We start from the raw sequence: 19,474 nt of genomic DNA, 5'->3' as shown, positions 1-19,474 counted from the left end.
AATAAAATGTATCCTTTCTTCTATGATTCCTCATACCACTTTAATTGGAAGATAACCTGCATAGTTACCCAGCTTGTTGTCAACTGGGGGACAAGGAAATACACATTATTTGCAGATAATTGTTTTCTTCAAGGTTATAGAGAAGCCTCTTTTCCAAATCATGGGCATCCTCTCTAAAACCTTGCCTGGCCTCCTCCCAGACCAAGGGGTTGTCTTTTCTCTTTTCTGTGTTTCCTGGAAGTGAAATAAACAAATGTCACTTAAATAATGAAATCTATTGCTGCCAACTTCATACATTCTTGTCAAAATAAACATATAGTAGATGCCAGATGAAGGTCAGGCCCTAGCTGCTCAGAAGGTAAGTCAGATCTCACCAGGAGCTCCCTGCATAGCTGACCTTGATCCAAGAATGGAATCAGCTTTGCGGGCACTGGAAACTCACAGGCCTCCCGTTGCGAGGTGAGGCTCCTAGGTATGAGGGAGAAGGCTCCTCAGGGCCACACAGAGGGCAGGTGGTGCTCTCAAGAATGGCAGTGCTCGGTGGGCTCTGGGGAACAGCCACATCTTGAAACAGACCCATCAACTGCGTCTTTCTTGTATTCTTTATATCCATGAATCTGTATATGGTTATTTTAAAAATAAAATAAGAGGTGACCCAAGGCTAGCTCTCCACTGGTCAAGTGATGTCTCTGTCCCTGACTGCAAAGTTTCCAAACACTGTCTTTCTGTGACTTGGTTTCATAGCTTCTACAGAACTGCAAAGTTGCCACTTAAAATGGGCTTTGTCCCTTTTTCCCATTGGCCAGTTGGGGTGGGTGACAGGTCATTCTTCTAATTGCCAGCAATGAGGAGGAAAACATAAGACAACATCAGACAACAATTCAAGGCAACTGGGAGAAGCCATAGACTGTGGCAATTCCCTGCACAGCTGTCCATAGTTGGACAGATCTCACCACAGTCCCTTCGAGGCTGGGAACCAGGCTGATGCCCCCATCACTCTGGATCCTTACAGGGGGCAACAGGAGAGGGAGTGTTGCTCTTTGTTTCATTCCAGTGTTCCTGATATTGAGGCTTTCTCCTAGGCAGTGAGGCTAAAGTAGCTTAGGCAAGTCAGCCTGGTTATTTGCTCACTTTATCACCTACTGTGAACACCACTACTGTGAGTGGGAGAAGCCTCAGGTCCTGGGTACTTAGCCTGCAGGTCAGACAGTAGGGTTGACTTCAGGATGTCATTTTTTTCCTAAGGCACAAAACCCTCTCCAGCATGTTTAGAGACTGTCTCTAGCAAGATTGTAAAAGAAAATTTTCTTTTCATTTTATATATTATTCTCAGTCTTAATGTTTGTCCTAACTTAATAGAATATTTTCAGTTTTAAACTGCAGTGTGTGGATGATCTTCTATGGGGGAAGGTCAGAAGAGTGACCTTCCAAGTAGAAAATAATTTTGAAGGAATCAGTTGATAGTTAGATTTGCTTTCTGGTTACTCAAGGCCACATAACTGCCTTGTGTAACTGTCAGTGTTGATTTTACATATATATATCAGTAACTACATCTTTAAAAATTTTCCTCATAATATAAATATTAGCAAATTATGGGCCTGAGAATAATGACATTTTGTATGCACCTGCCAATTGACAGGCCACATGAATTCATGGTCAGCATGGACTTCCTATCCTGCCACCTTGCTGACATCCAGCCTCAATAATTTAAAATAGCCAAATGAACCCATGATTTCCTTCTGCAGACCTGCTCCTCCCATAGTCATCCTTGTCTCAGAAAATGGCGCCATCAACTGATACCCAATTGTTCAAGTCAATGATTAGGAGGCATGCTTAACTACATCTTGCGGGCACCACTACCGAAATATATCCTGAATTCAGTTTATTAGCACCACCTCCCACCATCACGTCCCATCAAGCCAGTGTCCTCCCCCAACTGGACTACCTTGGACAGCCTTCTCACGGTTTGCCCTGCTCTGTTCTTTCCCCTCTTTGATACTTTCTCCATAGAGAAGCCAGAATGTCCTTTTATTTACTTTTTTATTTATAGTTGTGTTTTAAAATATTTTTTCTTTCCTATTATGAAATTATGACTGTACAAATAGAACACAATGTAAAGAAAAAAATAACTCATGGTCCCACTATCTGGATAAACATTTTGTTTTGTTTCTTTTCAGTCTTTTGTCTGTGCTCAGGTGTAAGTATTTCAAAGTGGTTGTTATTTGTTTATTTTTTTAAAGAAGTAAATTTTGCAAAATAAAAATGTACATCTTGCAAATAATAGCTTTATTCCCGTGTTGAAACCTACCAGTGGCTTTCCATGGCACTTGAAATCTATTCAGACTTCTTCTTGTGGCCCAGAAGGCTGTGTACAAAGTAGTTTCTGCCTATGTTTCTGATACCTTCTTCCACTTTTCTCCTCTCATATTCTGGACACAGCTTTTTTTTTTTTTTCTCTTATCACTCTCTCTTTCTGGAACACAGAAGATTCCAACAAGGTTCTGAAACACAGGAGGTTCCAATAAGGTTCTGGAATACTGAAGGTTCCAATAAGGTTCTGGAATACCGAAGGTTCCAATAAGTTTCTGGAACCTTGTTCCCACCGGCAGGACTTTTGTGTTTTCTGTGCTTTTTCTGCCAAGAGCGTTTCTGCCCCTTTCTCTGTTTACATCTGTATTAGTCTGTTTTCACACTGCTATAAATAAATAACCAAGACTGCGTACTTTATAAAGGAAAGAGGTTTAATTGACTCACAGCTCCACGTAGCTGGGGAGACCTCCCGATCATGGTGGAAGGTGAAGGGGAAGCAAACTTGGACCTTGGCGGCAGGAGAGTGTGTGAGGGAGCCAGAAAGACTACCATTTGTCAAACCATCAGATCTTGTAAAAATTCACTCATTATCACAAGAACATCATGGGGGAAACCACCCCCATTCATGGTACCAATTTCCTTTGTTAGTCCGTTCTCACGCTGCTATAAAGAACTGCCCCAGACTGGGTAATTTATAAGGAAAAGAAGTTTAATTGACTCAAAGTTCTGCATGGCTTGGGAGGCCTCAGGAAACTTACACTCATGGTGGCAGGGGAAGCAGGCACATCTTACATGACAGCAGGTGAGAGAGCCTGTGAAGGAAGTGAAGGGGGAAGAGTCCCTTATAAAACCATCAGGTCTCCTGAGAACTCCCTCACTATGAAGAGAACAGCATGGGGGAAACTGCCCCCATGATCTAATCACCTCCCTCCCTCCACACAGGGGGATTACAGGTCCCTCCTTGACACATGGGGATTACAATTCCAGATGATATTTGGGTGGGAACACAGAGTCAAACCATATCAACATCTGTCTCCTTTGTATTATGCAGGTTTGGGCTCAAATGTTACATTTTTAGAAGGACTGTTTTTTGAATACCAGAGCTAATATAGCCAGTCACAATCTCTCAGTCATCTTTCTCAGCCATATTACTTGGTTTATTTGATCACAGTATTGATTACTGTATGAAATTGCCTTATTTGTTAAATTTTGTATGATTTGTCTTTACCTATCTAAATGTGGGGATTATGAGAGTAGAGACCTTGATTCAGCCAATGACTGGAATAGTACTTGCCTTCTGGTAAAGAAATATTACAACAAATAAATATTAGTTGAAGAATGAAACCCCCAAATATTCTTATTCATTCCTTATCTGATTTTTTTAATATTTTCTGTCAGCCAGCCAGTCATTTGCTTATTATTTTATTCTGCTTATTATTTGTATAATAAGCAGAAGTTTTGGCTTTGGTGAATTCTCATATTTTATTTCTATTTTGGTGATTACTTCCTTTTTCCTGTTTATGAAATCTTTAGCTTTAAAGATATTCTCCCACATTTTCTTTTAGAAGCTTTACCCTTTTAGCTTTTACCTTTAAGTCTGGGATTCATTTCAGATGGATTTTTATGGATGGTATATAGTAGTGGTTAAGGGTCATTTTTTTTCTCTTATGGATTTGAAGATCTAGCCCAAAAGATTTTACTTTCCCCATTGAGTTGCCTCGGCACCTTTGTCAAAAATCAATGGCCTCATAAAGAAGGGTCTATTTTTAGGCCTGTGTTTTTTTCCATTGATCTCTTTATTCTTATGCCAATACTACCCTATGCTAATAATTTTAGCTTTATAATAAACCTTCAAGGCTGCAATTCTTATGACTTTGTTTCTTTTTGATGATCATTTTGTCTATTATTTGTATTTGTATATAAATTCAGGAATCAGCTTATCAATTTTCATACAAAAACATGGTTGGGATGCTAATTAGGATTTTATTGAATCTGTAGGTCAATCTGGGAAGATCTGACATCTTAACATTATTAAGTTTGCCAATGTATGGTCATGAGATTTCTCTTATGGGTGTTCTAAACTTTGTCTCTCAACAGCAATTTGTCATTTTCAAGGTAAAAGTCATTGGGCATTACATATATATATATATATATATATATATATGAACATATATATATATATGAACATATATATATGAACATATATATGTACACATATATATGAACATATATATGAACATATATGTGAACATATATATATGAACATATATATGTATATATTCTTTGACATTTATTATTTTTATCTGTCAGAAACTTCTATCATACTGAACAAAAATATCTTTTTTTACTGAGCTCAATAGGAAGTTCGGAACACTCACTTTACTTGATTTCTCCATCGTATGAAATACTGTTGGATTCTCCTCCTCCTTTTAATCTTGCTCTTAGTTTTATATAATCACGTACTCCTTTCTTCTACATTTCTGTCCATTCTTTTGCAGTCTTTTTTTGTAAGTACATCTTCCTTTGCTCATTCCTTAAATGTTCACTTTTTTTGTGTTTCTTACTCAACTCCTCATTCTTACCCTCTCCTGATTGATCTTATCCATTGAATTGGCTTCAGTTACTTCCTAAATATGATGGACTTTTAAATATGCATCTGCAGGATTTTCAGTTAAAATGTGAACTCTATTTCCCTTCCAAACTTACTATACCTCCCAAATCCCTTTCATCCGCCCACTTGAAATCATCTTTGTCATCTCCCTCTATCTTCACTCTTTACATTCAAGTCTGCTAGATTTTACCTCCTTCATACCTCAAATTCATTCTTTCTCTTTATTGCCACTGTCTTTGTCTTGGCAGAGATAACAATCATCTCTTACCTTATTACTACAATGGTATTATAAATAAACTTCCTCTTTTCATATTTTATTTCAATATATACTTTGCTTTCCAGCAACCTTCCAAAAATGCAGACTTTATGGTGCCAGTTTCTCCTTTTATAAAGCCTATTAGTGAGGTCCCTCTCATCTTTAGAATAAAGTCCTAACTGCTAAAACGGCCTACAGTTCCTGCATGCTGTAGACCCTGCTCACATCCACAACCTCAGCTCCTACTGTCTCCCCTTCTAAAGCCCATGCACTAGGAATATGGAACAGCTTACAGTTCCAGGAACTTGCCATTCTCTCTTACCTTTGTGCAAGTTTTTCCTTCTCTGTGAGAGGCACTTTTCCTCCTTTCAACTGGATATTCCTTTTCTAGCTCAGATAACACTCCCTTGGGAAATTTCCCTGAGCCCTCAAAGCTAGGATATGTCTGTCCACAATGCTCCTACAGAACCCTGCATTTATTCTCTACCTTAGTATTAATCTCACTGCCCTAAAGCTGTATGCTGACTTGTTTTCTCTTCTACTAAACCATAAGCTCCCTGAAACAAGAACTGTGTCTAGTTCAGTGGCGTGTTGTAAGAACTCAAAAAAAATACCTGTTCATTGAAATTGAGTGAATACATAAATGTATATTTTATAATAAAATTGGAGGATATTGGCTATTTGGAAAACCTTAGTTCATCAAATACACCAGACACCAAAATAAATTTCATATGGGTTTTAAAGAATTGAGTATTATTTTAAAAGCATTAAGAAAATAAATAAAGATAAATATCTACTTTCATTCTTTAAAGTATTTTCTAAACATAAAGTAATTTTAAAAATCACCAAGGAAAAGCAGTAGTCTTAATTATTTACAATCTACAATAATTAAATAATTATTTCATTATTTACAATGTAAGAGTTGTATGTCAAAATCTACCATTCAGTAAATACTTTTTGTTCACTTGCATTTCATCTGTGTATTTATTTACTCAACAAATAATTGTTGAGGGCTTACCACGTGCCCAACAGAGAACTTCCTGTCCTCATGGAGTTTACATTTTAGTGAGGTAAAATAAACAAGTTAAGATACAATTTTTAAAATGCTGATATGTCCCATTGCCAGAAAAATAAACCACAAAAGACTAAAGAAGGATAATATGTGTAAATTCATAAAAGTATTTCAGAAACAATTAAAACTCTAATAGAAAGGTGGGAAACAACAGTTACAAAACAAACACAAAAGATTTGAGAAATTTCCATTATATATTATAATAAAATATTATATTTTTCATCTTATTATCAAACATTTAAAAACTTTTTACTGCTTCTTATTTATTTTTAAATAGATAATGTATATTTACAGGACAGAATCCAAAAGTATTAAGTAACTTACAGTACAAAGCAAACCTTCCTTTAATCTCTCTTCCCCCAACCATCTAGTTCTTTCTAGAAGCAACCACTCCTGCCAAATTCCTATTTAAAAAGAAGTTTTTTAGTTCAATGCTAATGAGGGTTCATTGAAAGAGTACTCTCATAAACTGCTAGAGAAAATAGGAAATGATTTAATCTTTTTGGGAACAAAATTATTGACACATATCAAGCCTTAAAATGTATATTATGACAATAATTCTAAATTTGGATTCTCTCCTAACAAAATAGTTAGGTATATCATACAATATACAATTTATGTACATGGGTAGACACCATGATATAAGAAATTGGAAACAATCTAACTATTCAAAACCAGTCCATTAAATGATAGTGCACACATAAAATGGAGTGTTATACAATTATTATCTCTCATCTGTAGATCAAAGTATATAATTTTGAATAGCAATGTAAAATATTTCATCATTGCAGTGACCACGTTTTTCTGGTTCATCCACAGCATCCCAGCTCCTAGAACAATTTCTGGGACACTACAGGCATCTTGTAAGTGTGGGTTGTATAAATTAAATTGCATTCAGAAAAGCCTGGAAGCTGCAGTATCAGCTAGGACTGTTTTCAAAACTCACCTAATCTAAGAATCACCTGGAGAGAGCTTGCTAAAAACTAGATTCCCAGGCCACTATCTGCAGATTCTAACTAGAAGGTGTGGGAATCTTGTTTTAATGAGCACCCCAAGGTGTGAGAAACACAACATAAATAAGAAAGGGTCTAATGAGAAATCAGGAAACACCTGAGTATTGGATACAGTACAGGATTTATAAGGGAATTTATTGTTTAGAAGTAATTCAGGAAACATATTACACAGGTAATAGGAGATTTGAGAAGCCAAAGCAAGGAAAAAATGTGTACCATCAGGAAGTTACCACTATTCCTGGGACAGAGGGAGAAGTTGGTGTTAGCAGAAAGCAAACACCAAGGTCACCTGGAAAGGTCACCTGAAAGAAACCAAAACTGCAATAGCCCTCTTGGGCAGGGCCTGGAGCCACAGAGTAGACTCTATCACTGCTGGAGAAGTTGCTGATGCAGACAGGGGTTGTGAAAGCATGTAGGGTTCTTGGCCCTCCAGCTTCCCTCCATTGCCTCCCATTGGCCAGGCCCAGGTGGAAGCCAGTTAACATGGAAGGCCAGCAGGGTTCTGTGGATAGTGATAGTGAAGCCAGCAGGGTTCTGTCTTCCTGTGATTTACAGAGCAGAGCAAAGACAGGGCAGGCAATGGATATGAGGACAAACAGGTTCAGCACCTGTACTATGCATTAAGACACCATGTCACACCCACATGAAAATACTGCAAAGGTCTGCACTGAAGAGTGTAAAAATCATTTATTAATGTTCAGTTCATTTTAAGAAACCATCCCCTTAACCTTCATGTTAACTTTCATGATCTTCCACTCTGGGGCACTTGTGGATAATGGATAGTATTTCATGCAAATGACTCCTTTTAAGAGGATCTATAAATGCTAAGTGATCTTAAATGCAGAGTCCAAGACCTACCTCCTATGAGACAGTGGTCTGCTAGAGAAATGGTGGTCTGTAGGCAAACTAAAGCCCAACAGAACAGCACAATTAGCCAATGATTTGAATGTGTGAATTTGTAGACTCTCTGTGACAGTCATTATGCACATTTAGACAGTTTCCCAATAGGATTGTGTGTCATGAGTATTTTCAGAGTGAGGTTGGGTGCAGGAACAGAAATTTGACTAAAATAGTCTAAAGAGAAAGGAAAGTATTTTTATCTAGCTAGGCAAGAGGAAAAGACACTTTTCAAAAGCTATCACTCCACTGGAGTTAGTATTTTTGTTAACATCACACACCTTGTCTAAGGAAAATAAGGATGTGTGTAAAATACTACTCTTGAGCTGAGGTGAGTAACTGTGTGACTTGGGAAGAAAGCACTGCAAAGTTCTCATCACCACTTATGCAAAGTCCAAGTGCCATGAAAGAAATTCCCCCAAATCTCTCTTTTGTCTGTTTTTCAGCCTTCTCTCCAGCTACAGTCTGCCACATATTTCGTGCTAGTTTGTGTGGTCATTTACTTTCCTGTCTCTACTCATGCTTGTTTTCTCTTTCTGGAATATTCCTCATCTACTACATGACTTACATCTTCTGGAAAATTCCTGCTTATCCTTTAAAATTCATATCAAACCTCACAGCCCCCAATAGGTCTTCTAATGGCCATTAGGCACATTTAGACAGCATCACAACAGGATTGATTTGGATTTGTGTCCCCACCCAAATCTCGTGTTGAAATGTAATGCCTAATGCTGGAGATGGGGCCTGGTGGGAGATGGTTGGATCATGGGGGCAGTTTCTAATGTTTTAGCACCATCCCCCTGGTGCTGCGTGATAGAGTTCTCTTGAGATCTGGTGGTCTAAAAGTGTGTGGCACCTCCTTCCTCTCTCTCTTACTCCTACTCCTGCCATATGAGACATGCCTGCTTCCCCTTCACCTTCTGCCATGATTGTAAGTTTCCTGAGGCCTTCCCAGAAGCTGATGCCACCGTGTTTCCTATATAGTCTGCAGAGCCATGAGTCAATTAAACCTTTTATTTATAAATCACCCAGTCTCAGGTATTTCTTAATAGCAATGTGAGAACAGATTGAAATACCTTATTTTATTTCTGCTCTCTATCCTTTCTAGCATGGCTCCCTCCCTTGGGCTTCCATAATAGTCTATGCATATATCTAGCACTTGTACTTTTTTCAATGTATTTTAACTGTTTATATATCTTTCTCCCTCATGAGATGATCAGGAATAATTTTTAATCCATCATTCCATATCTGCCTCTCAGTCCTATGCTTGGCATATAACAGATGCTCAGTAAATATTTCTTGGAGCAGATTTAATGGAGGTAATAGTTGAAACTGTAGGAGAAAGTGAAATATCCAAGAGAAAGATAAATTTATTGTGATTTTCATGTATACTTTTATTTAAGAAGCCAGGCTAAACTCACAGGAAAATGTTAAAGCAGATTGATTTGTTTTCTTTCTTAACAAGTATTCCTGATTACATTCATTTCTTTTGTTCATTCCCTCTTAATTTAGAAGTAGCATGTCTTCATCTGAAATGGAGTTATTGTTCGCTCATTTTTATTTAAATTCACTTAAATATTAAGTTGAACCATGAGAAATCATTTTTTATGGGTCAAACATAGATATTGGCAATTTTTATGGTTCAACCCAAAGTATAAGGATTCAGAGCTAAGTAGCTTCATTGCATCAGTTTACTGTATTTTTACACAGCTCACATAGTCTATGTTTCTTGGTATGAGTAACTTTTATAGTTGATATAGATCGTCTCAATGCAGGTGCTGCCTCGGGATGTAATGAAACTTCAACCCAGGTACTATTTAAGCAAAAGTTGGAAAGTCATGCATCGGAAAAGCCTCAGAATGGACTTTTGTATTCTGTAGAAAAGTGAACTCTATTACTGCCTCCATGTTCCCTCCCAACTTTCAATTGTGTGGCTCTATGAGAGTTAAAATAATGTAACATTATTAAAATGTTAATTTGTTCCTTTATGCCTATCCCACAATTGAATTTTCAAGTAGTTGATTACATTTCTCTCTGTGGATTCAGGAAACTGTTAGTCTCACATTATCTAATTTACTAAACATATTTTGGCCCTTACAACTTTTCCATTAGTCATTCCTAAACACATTTAGCACAAATGAATAAGACGATGTTTGATATTAATGAGCATTGCTTCCTGGAGGAAGAGCAACCGAGGACTGCAGGTACAGAGGGAAACCAAATGTTAGGATTCCAAAACCTTGGAACACTGAACCTATAGTCCTCTGCTTGGGCAAATTCGATCTTATCAGAAAAGGTAACCTACTATTAATATGAATGTTGGCATTAAGATGAATTTCAGTGTTATTATGAATGTTGACATTAAGATGAATTTCAGTGTTATTATGAATGTTGGTGTTAATATTTTCCTTACAGCTGACTCCTTAATTCCTTCTAACTTTTAAGCTTAAAACAATCTTTGAAACTAAATGAGCTGAAAATACCTTTTAAAAAGAAGAAACACATTTAGATTCTGGTGCACAGCAAATTCCCTGTGAATAAAAGTTCCAAATTTGTGATTCTATTTGCATTTCCATGAACACAGAGTCTTTGTGCTTATTATGTGACAAATAACAGTGTTAGAAATGGGGTGTTTTAAGGCTCTAATTATGCATATGCTCCCATTCTCATTGGTGCATGCATTGCAATGTAAAGCTGTACAAAACTTGTACTTTGGGTTCAAGAGCTTTCTTTTTTTTAAGCTGATATTTTAATGAATTTTAACTAACATTGACCTCATTTAAAGGAATTAAAATATTAAGAAATTTAAAAGGTGCTAAGGTGCCATTGCTCCTTGGGAAGCAGATTCTGAAATGCAGACAAGCGTGCAAAATATGTATTAAGAAGTGCCCTGTGGGTCAACACCTGGAAAGGGGGGGAAGAAGCCAAGAGTGGGGAAAGGGAGAAGTTGAGCTGTGATGCAGGCCCAACAAAGGTCTCAGTCAACATCTCAGTGAGCTCCCTGGCTGACCTGAGTCTTTTCAATTGGCCAAATCAGGCACAGGGGGGTATCCTCTAGATCACACATTGATCAGAGAGATTGGATTGTAGACCCCCAAGTTCTCACACTTACATGAGAGTTCCAGGTCCCAGGCATGAGAAGGAAGGAGCAAAGAGTTCCAGAACTGAAAAGATCATGTGGTCTAGACCACAGAGGAATTATGGGTAGTTGGTATGGACAAGGTTGTTCACACCTGAAGAAGAATCCCAGTAGCCCATCACATGACCAACGCACATGGGTTTGAGGCTGACTGTGGTTATGTTCCTATCTCTCTTGCTAAATAAACGAATTCAAATTAATTAAAATTTAATAAAATCAAAACTTTAGTTTCTAAGTTGCACTAACCGCATTTCAAGTGTTTAGTAGCCACAGGCAGCTGGTAGCTATTGTGTTGGATGGCACAGAGCATTTCCACCAGACATATTGAGATACTAGGAAATATTAAAAAACAGAATTGCAGAAAGTTTTGCTGGACAGCACTGCTCCACATGTATTACACAGCCACATCTCTTGGAGGTCTTGCTGCCTCCCTGGGATACTTCCAGGAGGAGGCCCCTTCCCTCATTCTCTCTCTCCTTCTCTAAATCTAAGGAGAGTCTCTTTTTATTCTCCATAAAACATTAAGAAATATCTTCTTAATTCTATTTTTTAAATTTATAATTGACATGAATCTGATTTGGTTAACTATAACTGGAATCAATAGCAACTGAAAAGTTTTTTCATTCCCTTAAGGGAAGGCCAGGAGATCAGGAAATACTTAGATTCATCCCACTCATTCAGTTAAAGAAAAAGAAGAAAACCCGTTGTTTTCATATTTAAACCATATAGACATTCATACCCTGCCAAAGTAACATCCACAAATATAACATTGGTCAGCAAAAAATTAATAGAAAGCAATAAAATTACATTAAGTCTATTTTAAAACCTAGAAAATACAACATTTTAGACTTAGCCTACTCCAAAATAAACCATGTTTGATAATTCTTCCGTAGCATTCTTCTATGAGTTTTGTAATGCAGACTGCATCGCTTTTGAAACATTTCTGAACAAACCCTTCTAGCCTTGATATTTAATGTCTTTAGTAGCATTCATTATTTTTTTCTTCTGGAGCTTCAGGAAAAGTCTTGCCGTCCACTTGTGACGTTAAGGGTATTATTTTCCCCCAGTCTAGTGTTCAAAGCTTATATTGAAAGGGTGGAGCTGAAGATCTTTCCACAACGCACATACACCCTCCCATGAGACCCATGGGAAGAGGAAGATGTACTTCTTATGTTCATGGTGTCCAGTGAAAGGGAGCTGCATGGCATCACACATCCATACACGTGTTGCATTTTTGCAAAATATAATTGAAAATTATACAACTGCACGATGTAAAAGACTAGTCTTGCACCACTGTATGATGTTGACACAGGAAAAGGACTGCCATCTAGGAGTGGGCATCCATCAGAACCCAAACCTCCCCGAGTTTGATGCTGCAGTCTCAGACAGGGAATCATTTCTTCATTGGTTCATTCATCATTTATTTATTGAAGCATACACATGATAAACAATGGGCTAGGCTTTGGGGATTTATTGGAGCCTATAACCAAGAATCTGTAATTAAATAAGAAACAAATTACCCCATGTATTAATATGATTAAGTGCCCAACACTTCAGTCTAGTAAAGCTTAGATAGGAGAATGTGGCTTAAGGCTAAATTGGGGCTCCCAATGCCCTTCCCAAATATATACTGTAAGTCGAGATACATGCCTGAGCCAGTAGATGGGAGGCAGATGATGATAGACCCTTGAAGTCCAAGCCTAGTCTTTTCCTTAATCAGTTGCATGAACCTGGATCACAGCTGTGCAGCACACCAAGTCTCAGGCAGAACAGAGAAAGGCAGATAGCCCTCACCCTTGAGATAATGACCCTGCCCATCAGAGAGATGTGGCGGGTGAATGAGTCATTCCCCTGCCATAGAGAAGGACCTGGTGAGGGTAGAGAGGGGAATGGACACCCACTCCAGGTCACTCCTTGAAAACAAAAGGCAGACCCCATATTGGGCAGACCCAGGCAACATGAGAAGAGAGTTTTTAAACTTCTCCTGCTAGTAATCCCTGTCTCATAGGAATGTTGAAGGGTGGCGAAATTAAGTGAAATACAGTGTTGATATTGGTAGGTGTGTGCCTAGCATGTAGTTGGAGTCTGACGAATAGCAGCAGGTTCTCTTTTCCTTCCCCTCTCTGATGTCTTAGGAGTTCCTTGAGAGGAGGTACTGGGTCTGAATAATTTTTGCAGTATGTTTGTTGAATGGAATCATTTTATTTATTGAGACTTCAACATGCTTAGCATTGAGCTTATTTAGTTTTAAAAATATTAGAATTATAGGACTTTTTAGACCAAAAAGGGGCCTTTCAGATCATAAACCGATTCCTTCATTTTGCAGAGGAAGAAACCAGGGCGCAGTGAGCTGGGAGAATGAGGATTCAAGCTCCCATCTCAGAGTGCTTTCCACTTTTCACTAGAAGCACCTCAAAGGCAGTGTTTCCATCACATCTGTATCCCCAACCCCCCACAAAAGTATCTGGCATGTTGTTGTCTTGTAGATAATATTTGTTAAATACATTAATTCACCATATCTCCTGCTTGGCCTTTGGCAGTTGTAGATAGCTTGTGGCTTCGCGAGATTCTTACAACAGATACAATTCATGATATAACCTTCTCTACACTGCATATAGGGGCTTCAAGTTTGAGTCTTTCATGGAATATGTAGAGAAAAAATTAAAATGTTTCAGTAACTTTTAAAATACATATATGTATATTTTTAAAGGTACATCAAGGAGTAATGCACCACTTGGTGTGTGTTTCATTTTTATTTCAGGTAGGAGAAGTAATCACAGGTGGTCAGCGAGCATTCAAATCTATGAAAACTACCTCGGACAGGAGCAGAGAACAAACAAATACAAGGTACCACCCTCCCAGACTGTGCTTAGCTGTATTATATTGTTCTCTTCATTGTCATTTGTTGGTTGGAATGCAGCTTCCAAAATTGTGCAATTATTTAAAGTTCTGACATGATTCATACCATGAATGTTAATGTTTATTTCCCAAACCATAGACTCTTGCTTTGTAGGGCTCCTCATCCCTAAAATCAAATCTGTGTATATACAGGTCCCAATGTCTCGTCATACTATAACGACTGGTAATGTCAACACCGATGAAGGCTAACATTTACCAAGTGCTTGCTTCGTGTCAGGTGCTATTCTGTGTGCTTTACCCATATTAAATACATTTAATCCTCATAATTGTTATGCTCAGTTTCCAGTTTTGGGAGCTGAGGGAGGGAGAAACTTAGAGTGTACTGAAGGTCATGTAGCCATGACATGCTGGGACAACCTTGCTGGTACCGTTGCTGTCACTGCCTCCCTTTTATGATCCGTGTGTCACTCCACAGATGCCTCAACTCTCGGGGGTACTAGGGCCCCTCCTGTCAATCTCCTGACTGTTGGTCATTTTCTGACTTTTGCTTAAATTCCTTTCCCAACAGGACCCTCACCCTCTCAAGAGAGGATTCATTCCCTTCTTGGTATCCTCTACTGTTAGACAGCCTCTGTCTCTTTGATTCCTAAGTGAAGGTCCAGGCTCTGCTTCCTGGAGACCCTCAGAACCAAGCCAATCTCCCTTAAGCAATGACATCCCTTAAAGTAATTTGCACAAAGCTCTCCCCTTTCTCAGTTCTTTTCTAGAATGAGATCCCAGTTCTTCCAACTGTCCTTCTGCTTCTTATGATTTTCAGACTCTTATCATCCAGATGGTAAAATCTATTTTGAAGTAAGGCAAACTATCTTTGTGATACAAATGTATATGCTAGAATTACCATCATAAAAATACCTGAACAAGAGCTATATTTGTGTGTTGCATAATAAAGCAGTCAGGCATTGGTATATTCAAAGACAACTGCTGAAGTTTTGTAGAGACTTTTAAACATGGGGTTTGTTTGAACAACAGGTATGCAATTGAATTCCTACAGGAAAATGGGTTGCTGTTTTTAACCTTGGAAATCCACTCTATTTCCCAGCTTAGTGATTTCCATTGCACATACAAGATTCACTGGTATTATGTCTATTATGAATATTCACAGTCATAATTAACCCCCAGCAGCATCAACACATGGAAAGAGTCTGAATCTAATTTGTGAGGAATCAGCAATGGAAAGCCAAATCATTGCAAACAGTTCGGAGCTGGTTTTCAGACCCCAGGAAAACTATCATTACTGTGATTACACTTGAGGATTCAAGATGTCTTAGCACGATTCTTCATAGTAGTCCCTCCTGTGGTATTTTTGCAAAGCCTTTCTTTTTCATTTTGATGACTGAGAAATGATCACACCACAATCACATGTAAAATGCCTGTGTGAAGGTAGTTTATGGTGCTCCTTAATCACTGGCAAAGTCTATTGTGCACGTTATCCCAGCTTCAGGCTGGGCAACCCCATTAACCAAGCAGCTGCCCATTAAAGCTGCTCACAGGGACTGGGGTCAGGCAGGGTTGTTGGTTTTAGGCAAAGGACTGTAGATGCAGCTGTCCACCGGGAGGGCCACAAGAGGCCCCTTCCCCATCTCTTGGCAGAGTGGTTTGTTTCTCATGCTGGGGAGAAAGTGAATGGAGGAGGAGGAGCAACTGGAGTAGGGTTTTATTCATCAGGTCATCAGTGACCTCTTGTGGTCCCATAACACTGTGAAATGAAGGAAGATGCACAAATTTCTCCAAACGAAGGGATTTATTGAGTGCTGACTCTGCTACATGATGCTATGTGTTGTCTGTCTTTCATCTTCAAGAATAACACTGCAGATAAGTGCTATTATTTCTAATTTACTGAGATTGAGAGGTGGCATTTGCCCAAGATGTCAAAGTTGATAAGTGGTAGAACCAGGATTATAAAAACCTCAGGCTTGCCTTCTTCTTCTTCTTCTTCTTTTTCTTTTCTTTTTTTTTTTTTTTTTTTTTTTTGAGGCAGAATCTTGCTCTTGTCAAGTGCAGTGGCAGGAGGCTGGAGTGCAGTGGCAGGATCTCGGCTCACTGCAACCTCTGCCTCCTGGGTTCAAGCGATTCTCCTGCCTCGGCCTCCCGAGTAGCTGGGACTACTGGTGCCTGCCACCATGCCTGGTTAATTTTTGTGTTTTTAGTAGAGACAGGGTTTCACAATGTTGGCCAGGCTGGTCTCAAACTCCTGACCTCCTGTGATCCACCTGCCTTAGCCTCCCAAAGTGCTGGGATTACAGGTGTGAGCCACCACACCCAGCCAGGCTTGCCTTCTTAATCTCTTCCTGGTGTCATTTGATGAATAGAAGATTTTGATTTTAAAACAATCAAAATTATTAAACTTTTTTATGGTTAATTATTTTATGTTTGTTCTGTTCTAGAAATTCCATCCTGCCCCGAGGTCATAAAGGTAGTCCTTTATGTTGTAAGGCTTTATACTTTTGCTTTTCAGATTTAGGTATACTTTGAGGAAACGTCTAATCCATCAGGAATTAAGTTTGTTTAAAGTATGACAGTTTAATTGTTCCCAGTGTGGGCACCCTACTGTCCCTGTGTTTCTTATTAAAATGGTTATTCTTTCTACATTAGTTACTAAGGCCACCTCTGTCGTAGACCAGGTGTCCACATCTGTATGGGTTTGCCTCTGGTCTCTATTCTGCTCTACTTCCTTAATTTCCATAGTCTTATAACAAGTTTTAAAACTGGTAGGAAATGTCCTCTCACCTTATTCTTCTTGAAGAGTGAGTTGGCTAATTTTAGCCCTTTGCACTTATATATGTATTTCAGAATCAACTAAGCAATTTTTACTCACATACAAACACACACACAGGTATGTATTGGGATTTTCTTTGAAATTGTGTTGGCCATATAGATCAATTTAGGGAGAACAGTTCTTATAGTATTAGTATCTCTCTGTCCTTTTTTTGATCTTATTTGGTATCTCTTTGTAACTTTTCCATAAGCATATTAATGTTTTACTAATTTTTAGGTATATGGTATTTTGATGCTATCACAAATGTATTATTTATTTTATTTTTTTCTCTGTTGCTGGTATATAGATTGCAATTTACTTTTTCATTGTGGTAAAATACACATTACCTCAAATGGACCATTGTAATCACTTAAAAGTGTACAATTCGGTGGCATTTAGTATATCCACAGTGTTGTGCAACCATCACCACTAAGTAGTCTACTTTTGTGTTTGATTTTGTAGCCAGCAACTTTACTGATCTCTCTGATTTTTTTTAAGGTATCTGTGGGTTCTTTTAGATGTTCTGTATGCCTGCAGAGAACCACAGCTTGCCTGCTTTCCGATTGATCGTTATCTCTTGTATTTCCTCTTCGTGCCTCACTGCACAGGGAAAGGCCCCAGGATAGTGTTGAGTAGTGGAGTGAGGGCAGCATCTTTGTTGTTCTGCTAAGTCCGGAGGGAAGCTTTCGTTTTCCGTCTTTTACTAGGAAGTCTGAGACATGTTATTTAAACGTAGTAATTGTAGTGGTTTTATAGTTCATGTTTTCATATTCCAATATCTGAAGTTTTTATATTTCTATTTCTGTTCTTGCTAATTCTATTGGTTCTCGTGCTTTTTTTTTCCTTGAGTAGTCGCCTTTTTTGTTCATTTATTTGTTTTTTTGAGACAGAGTTTCGCCTTTGTTGCCCAGGCTGGAATGCGATGGCATGATCTTGGCTCACTGCAACCTCCGCCTCCGGGTTCAAGTGATTCTTGTGCCTCAGCCTCCTGAGTAGCTGGGACTACAGGCATGTGCCACCACGCCCAGCTAATTTTTTGGTATTTTTAGTAGAGACAGGTTTTTGCCATGTTGGCCAGGCTGGTCTCAAACTCCTGGCCTCAAGTGATCCGCACGCCTCAGCCTCCCAAAGTGTTGGGATTACAGGCACGAGCCACTGTGCCTGGCCTAGTTGTTTATTTTTTACTGTGAGCTACTGCATATAAAACAGTTCTCCGAGTGACCTTGGACCAACCCTTTCTCCCCACTTTCTTAGTTGTAGTTCACAGGAATAACTGTGGAATGTGCTGGGAATACAACATCTTGAGATAAGAGGGAGCTGGCTGAAATAGCCTCAGTTCTGTTTCAGTTGCCTTCCCCACTCCGGAAACATACGTCCTTCAACGCTTTAGCCCAGTGATCATGTGGTCCAGGGGTATACAATCTAGGATGGGCTGCTTCCTGGGGTCCTTGTGCTGTGGTGCAAGTGGGGCATGTGCAGAAGGGATGCCATCTGCTTCCCAGGCAGCTTCCCTGAGCCTTGGGGTGTAGCTCCCAATGCACCTGTGGTTTCTGTTGTCCTCTGCTGCCTGTCTATAAGTAATAAATCTGCTTCATGTAGCCTGTTGTGTATGGGGGTGTTCTGTTTTACTGGACTCCGGCAAGCTGGTAACCAGTGCACAGGGAGCTTGCTTCACACTCCACTGCCTAGGAAAATATTCTGGTGGTTCCTTAGAGGCCTGGGAGGTACTTGGCCAGGGAACATTGGCATGTGCTGCAGAGAAAAACACTGCCAATTTGGAACCACTTTCATCTAAATTCAAGATTGAAGATTTTTAACCAACAGCTGCTGTAAACTTTCTAGCTTGTGGTGACAACTCAGTTTTCCTCTGCCCCACTGAAGCAGCTTTCCTCGAAGTGCCTTGCAGAGGTGAGCAGTGGGCATTTACTTCTCATTCACTCTTAAAACAAGAGAAGCTCTTTGGCACTGCACCCTTATTATGGAGAGGGTGTCCCATTAGACTGCCCACCTGGCATGCTCAGGGCCTTGGCCTCTGTCTTCAGACTCTGTAAGGTCAGATTGACCAAAGCACAACTTCAAGGGCTCCCCAAGTGCTCTCAGGGCAAAGGTGACTTCAGGCCTCTGCTCCTCCTTCTGAGTTCCCACTTTCCTTGATTTCTGACCTTGCAGTTCCTTGTGATCTTATCAAGTCTTTCATGATCTCAAGAAAGTTTTCAGTGGGAGGTGGGAGTCTTTGGTCCAAATATGCTAGCTTACTAGGAAACCAGAAAAAAAGTTCTTTCTTTATGTTTCTTGATAAAAGGAATGAATCTCTGATGTGTTTTGCACTTAGTGATTGATTTTAGGCATTTTCTTTTTTCTTGCTTACTTCCATGATGTTAAATCTGTTGATTTTGTCTTCCAGCTAGCTATTCTTACTGGATTCTAGAAGTGATGTTTCTGACAGTCAGGTGGTGGGTAAGACCAGTGATGGGCATCTGTCCTAGAGGCCTCTGGCATTAA

The 19,474-nt window shown here is 39.1% G+C and overlaps 1 protein-coding gene across 5 annotated transcripts in view; it reads left to right on the top strand.

The window, feature by feature from the left end:
* The window catches only part of DNAAF11 (dynein axonemal assembly factor 11), a 106,525-nt gene that overhangs the window by 78,462 nt on the left and 8,589 nt on the right, over nucleotides 1-19,474 (top strand). For 3 of the 5 annotated variants that reach the window (XM_055287289.2, XM_055287286.2, XM_055287283.2), the window contains one exon: nucleotides 14,060-14,145. In XM_055287289.2, coding sequence (XP_055143264.1) covers nucleotides 14,060-14,145 — 86 coding nt within the window. The remainder of the gene's footprint in view (nucleotides 1-14,059; nucleotides 14,146-19,474) is intronic. The other 2 variants (XM_055287284.2, XM_063642994.1) reach the window with 1 other exon arrangement.

Source organism: Symphalangus syndactylus, chromosome 7 (genome assembly GCF_028878055.3).
Source record: "Symphalangus syndactylus isolate Jambi chromosome 7, NHGRI_mSymSyn1-v2.1_pri, whole genome shotgun sequence".
Taxonomy (NCBI): domain Eukaryota; kingdom Metazoa; phylum Chordata; class Mammalia; order Primates; family Hylobatidae; genus Symphalangus; species Symphalangus syndactylus.
The sequence above is the reverse complement of the archived record's forward strand: the minus strand, read 5'-3'. Positions and strand labels throughout refer to the sequence as shown.